This window comes from Mastomys coucha, unplaced genomic scaffold, assembly GCF_008632895.1.
Source record: "Mastomys coucha isolate ucsf_1 unplaced genomic scaffold, UCSF_Mcou_1 pScaffold21, whole genome shotgun sequence".
Classification (NCBI taxonomy): domain Eukaryota; kingdom Metazoa; phylum Chordata; class Mammalia; order Rodentia; family Muridae; genus Mastomys; species Mastomys coucha.
This window is the reverse complement of record NW_022196904.1, coordinates 32,390,386-32,395,871: the sequence shown is the minus strand read 5'-3', so window position 1 is coordinate 32,395,871 and position 5,486 is coordinate 32,390,386. Positions and strand designations below refer to the sequence as shown.

At 45.0% G+C, this 5,486-nt stretch overlaps 1 protein-coding gene across 1 annotated transcript in view; it reads right to left on the bottom strand.

Annotated features, from left to right (window-relative positions):
• LOC116102063 (uncharacterized protein C2orf78 homolog) overlaps nt 1–3,436 on the bottom strand; it is a 135,806-nt gene extending 132,370 nt beyond the window's left edge. Inside the window, 1 exon segment of the mRNA XM_031386263.1 lies at nt 3,032–3,436. Within this exon segment, the coding sequence (XP_031242123.1) occupies nt 3,032–3,314 (283 nt within the window). The 5' untranslated portion in view covers nt 3,315–3,436.
• Nucleotides 3,437–5,486: the final 2,050 nt, after the last annotated feature.

The following is a 5,486-nucleotide window of genomic DNA, read 5'->3' as shown; positions in this document are numbered from 1 at the left end:
AAAATAACCAACTTCACATTCTATAGGCATTTTACTAACTATTCAAATACATGTGGGTATGTTTTTTTCTATCCATCTATATCTACTTAGTCTTCTATATTCCTGCACATATACCTATGTATATACATATTTACATTTTTCTGTCATTTTATTCATCTGTATCAGTCAATATATCTCTTCAAGTGTATGTCCAAATGCACTTTGTTACAAAGATCTTGGCAGCTCTTACATTGCATAGCCATAATATAGAGAAATTTCCATATCCTTCTCCCTCTGAAGGAAAACCTGGAGTTTTCCAGTAGAAGGATTCTTTGCAGCATTCTCACGCTTCTGTTGTGCTCGCTTCTTCATGGCCTCCCTCTCTGGCCTCTGCTCTTTTGTGATGGGCTGTGAGACAACTGGTCCCAGAATGTCAATTTTCCTCCATGGAATGGGTTGGCAGCTGAAGTCTTGCAGCAGATATTGGGTTTGAGGTTTGGGAGGTGATGGTACCTTGTTCCTGGCATCAGTAACAAGCTGTCTCTGGAATGAAGTGTGAGATGATGCTCTGTATGGTGCAGGTCTTGAGGTGGCCAATTGGGGCACAGCACTAGACTGGATGGGGTTGTTTACATTAGGTGGTGTGGCACTGGAGGAAACTGAAGGAGCTAGCTTGGCAGAGGTCATCAAAGAAGTGCTGACAGGAGGTGGTTGGGCTGGCCTGAGTGTGGTAGGATGAGATGAGTGAGAGTGAGGCTGCACAGGGTAAGTCGCAGTGGGCCTGCGTAAAGCCAGGGAAAGGGGCTTTCTAGAAGCAGGTCTGGATTGAGGCTTCTCAAGGGTTGGAAAAGGCAGAGGTACTAATCTGAACTTCCCAGCTGGGGGCAGCTCGTACTGGGATGGAGATAGACAGTCTTTGTCCTCTCTGCTCTCTGCTCTCTGAACCTTCCCTGTGCCTTTGGGAGGACCCTTGCCCTCACCTGGCATGTTTAGCACTGTTGTAGTAACTGGGCCTGATCCTGGATCTTTGTTGCTGGTGAAGGTTCGCAGACCCCTGAAAGAGGAGATGCCAGTTTTCTTCTCATTCATCTCATTCTTCTTCCCCAGAGGGTGGAAGAACTGCAGGGACTCCAGCATGTGCATGCCAAGGTGGGTATGAGGCTTCTTAAAGTTGTTTTGACCGAGCTCAGGTGGATTCCTCTTCTTGGTCTTGGAGACTGTGGCCTTCTCTTCTGCTTTGACTTTGTTCCTTGACTGCTCAAGATTGTCAGTTTTCTTAGGGTTGTTCTCTGGTCCATTTGGTCTTTCTTGCCACTGTCTTCTGACTCTTCTGTTCTTGCTCGTGGGCACTTTGGGAGATTTGCCCTCCTTGTGCTTTGCCATGTTTTCAGTAGCACCAGGAACACACAGAGCCCCCTCTCCCTCTACCAGGTCCAGGTGCTGGACTTTGGCCTGAGGAGCTTCCTCAAGCAGCTCAGAGGATTTATGTTTATTCTTCCTCACCTGGTCAGAGGGACCACTGATGACTCTCCAGTTGTCACAGCACTGATCCTGGTCTATATCTGTGAGGGTGTTGAGGAGTTGGGGAAGCTGAATGTCTGCCTCAAGTGTAGTCATGTTTTTAAAGTCAAAGCTGGATCCAATCTCATTCTCTAGTCCCACAAGCTCTTTTGGACCCAAGCTGATGCCTCCCAAATGGGCATTATCAGAAGCAGGCTTCTGCCTTAGACTCTCAGTATCAATGCAGTGTAGAGGCTGCTGCAAGTCAGGATGTTTCAAAGTCACGATTGGTGTGTCTTGGTTTCCTTTTGTGTCCTCATATTTATCCAGAGTATTTAAAAACTCTTCTTTTATCTCAGTCATATTTTTGTTCCCTGTTTGTTCCAGACTTGGAGCTGGAGGCAAGGCCAGGATTTCTGAAGGTTTGTGGATGGGGGCTGCTAATGCCCTGTCTCTGTTGACAGTTGGTAGCCTTATCTGGGAAACCTGGGCAAATGTGTTGCAGAGTTCTGAACTCTGGAGCTGACATTGTGTCTGCCCTGAAGGTGGCAATCCCAGGGATGTCTGCATTTGAACCACTGGAAAAGAGTCAATGAAGGAGTCAATGCCTGGGGTAAATGTGATGTTCCCCACTCCTAACCCCATTTCATAGGACCACAGCATTGGCCCCTGCAACACTGTGAGGGCACTCCTATGAGCTCTTGTTGAGGAGCTTGGATGCTTCCTCTGTTGGCAGACAGGTGGAAAACTGCTCTGTTTCTGCAGACCATTGCATGTCATGCTTTCTCAGATATTTTTGTTTTCCTTCTTGTGTGGTTTGTGGAGGAAAACCCTCAGTGGGTCGATTACTAAATTCCCTGGACATATGTTCCTCACTTTCCTTCCCCTTTGTCTTCATTAAGACTGCCTCTCATTTTAGTGGAACTTTGCTATTAGGTAGGTTGTCTGGTCCATAATTTCTAAAAACTTACCTGACCCTTTGAATAATTACTCAGATGACCCCAGAATCTTGTTTTTTTTTTTTTAATGTGGGTTTAAGTATCCAAACTGACTTAGGCACTCCTGCAAGGCAAGCATTTAAACAACCAAGGATTTTCTCTAGCCACATGTTTCACAATCTAATAATTTGAATGGAACATGGTATGAGAATTTGAAATTCTTGGGCTTGGTGTGACTCAGTAGTAGAGAACATGTCCACATGATTGTATGTTCTTAGACATGGGTTACCTCTGAAGTACCACAGCAAAAGAAAGACTAGGAAGGGGTCCATAGCAGTGTTTGGGTGGATGGGACTGATTATCTTGGGTAGTAAGTTACATGTGTGACTATGGTGTGCTCCATGGATATCCCTTAAAACAGGATGGATGCCACTCACTGTGGCCTTGCATTCTCTCTTTTGATAGAGTCTGAAGGTGGTGGTAGAAATCCACAGCTGGACTTAGCCTGACAGGACACTCACTTTCCCTCTGTGTGGAGTGTCCACTACTAAAGTGTAGAGGTCAGTCTCCTTGGAGTGCTGATCCCACTCCTTCCCTCCTGGATCTGTACTCACCGGGAAGACTGTTGTCTGGCATGGATTGAGCAGATGTAGAGTAGGAGAAGGCAGAGGTAAAGAGTGGTATTTGGACATTCCTTGGCTGAATCTCCTTCAGCACCATCACCATTTCTGGTTGGAGCACAGAGGTCTGACTCCCAGGGTAGGACACAGAGCCATGGGCCTGCAAACACTGCCCAAATTCTCCACCTATAACAGGGCCCAGGCTGTTGTGCTCATAGTAATAGACCTGGCTACCCTCCTGGTAGGAAGGTACCAGGCTGTATCCTTGATTCAGCATCTGTGTTGGTGTGACCTGGATAAAGCCGCAGACATAGTTGGATAGAAAGGAACTATGGCATTGGGATCTAAAATTTTATCACACTGGTTTGTCACAGCCAGGGTGGAGAGTGTAGTGTCCTGGTCAATGTTAGTCACATTGAATTCCTGGAGTGCATCTTCCCTCCCACCTGTGCTTCCAGTGAAATTCCACTTGAGAGCACCTGGATAGGAAGATGCCAAGGTGGAGTTCTGGCCCTGCTCAGTCAGCACTGTCAGCATGGTTGTGCCAGCATGTGGGTTAAGATAGGCATTACCCATGAGTGACTGGAGAGAAGTGCTGGGTGATGATGGCAGAAGCCATGTTGAACTCACATCTTGGGTAGAGACCCTGGAGGTGTTGCACACCCTTCCTGAGTGTGTGGAATTGCTCAGCAGAGGCAGAGAAAGCTGCAGAGACCTTTCTGTCCCAAAGAAAGGTGAAGCTGGGAAATTTTCTGTAGGGAGGAAGAAGACAGTTGGAAAATGGTGAGGTTGATGCTTTCCAGGTTCCTGTGGGGAGCAGTGCTATCTCCAGTTTGTACTGCCTGGGATTGACTAAGACTGAAGTTTCCTCCAACATCCCAATTGCAAGGGCTCAGATTGATTCTTGGCACTAGCCAGAATGACACTCATTTGATGAGCTGCAAGTTCTTCCTCTGTGGGTGTGGAATTCATGGTTGAACTGGTTCAACCTTTGCTCCAACCTAGACACCGCCCTTCTTTGCTCTGCTTTGTCTTGCTCTAATACCTGCTGCGACACTGTGTCCCAGAGGAGAAGTGTTTAGTGGTAGGAGAGCCTTAGATAACTTCTCAAGCTTCTGCCTTTTCACTGTCCTGAGCACATTTATGTAAAGAGACATGGTCTCTTAGAATAGTCTGGCCTTGAAATCACAGATGCCTCTGGATCTGACCTGTTGCTGTTGTAGGTGAGTCCTAGGACCACCATGCTTCTCTGTACTCTAGGAGTGTTTTTGATTTTAAAATTTACATATCAGGGAGTTTGTATATGAATATTGTATTTGCTTAATTTACCTTGATAACTCCTTCTTTTTCCCTTCCCCTCTTTTTGTAACTGGTGACATTTATGTATAACTCTTAAACACCTATGTGTTTATGACTTTATGTATACCACCCACTGGTAACATTTCATGGTGTGTAAATGTGTTTAGGGCTGACACATTGTGGTTTGCTAACCTATTAGAAGGTTGATCCCTGAATAAGATTTACTCTTACTCTGTTCCTGTTAATTTCCTGTTACTCTTGTTGAAGGGAAGCTTTGTGAGGATTTCTCACCTGTGTCAGTTAGTGTTGTACAGAGAACAACTGACTATGGAGTTCCCAGCCCCAACTAATAATATCCAGCACAACCAGTACATACAAGAATCATAAAACTCTACACAAGATGTGGTAGATTGTAAGAGCTGGGGACCAAAATGGGATGCTATTCTTTATATATGACAGTGAACTTGTGCTGAGAGGAATCTTATCAATAAGATAATTGCCTAAACAATTCATGGTGAATGACAATGCTTTGAGCCTTTTGATTTAAAATGTGTGGTTGCCTGCAACATTCTGTCCCAAGCTGTCTTTGTGTTCCTTAAACATCATCTCTGCAGGTTTGACTCCTTTTATTTCTCTGTTTGTGGGCCCTTCATTTTTATACTTTGGATTTTTTTAACTTTGATTGCATTATGATGAGAAAAGAGTAATAAATGGAAAACAACACAAGAAGGGGAATTACATCCCTGAAAGATAAAAATGTAATCTTCTGAATTTATCTGAATTTGTTAACATTTTTTTAATTAGATAGTTTCTTTATTTACATGTAAATTTCTCCTTTCCCACTTTCCCCTCCAAAAAACAAAGAAACAAACAAAAACAACAAAAACAAACCCCTGTTGCCTCCTCCCTCCCCATGCCTGCCACCCCACCCTCTCCCACTTATTGGCCCTGGCACTCCCCTATACTGGGGCACAGAAGCTTCACAGGGCTGAGGTCCTCTCCTCCTATTGATGATTGAATTTGCAATCCTTTACTATACACATGCTGCCAGAACAATCCGACCCCTCCATGTGCAGTCCTTTGTTGGTGGTTGAGACCCTGGGAGCTCTGAGAGTACTAGTTAGTTCATATTGTTGTTCATCCTAAGGGG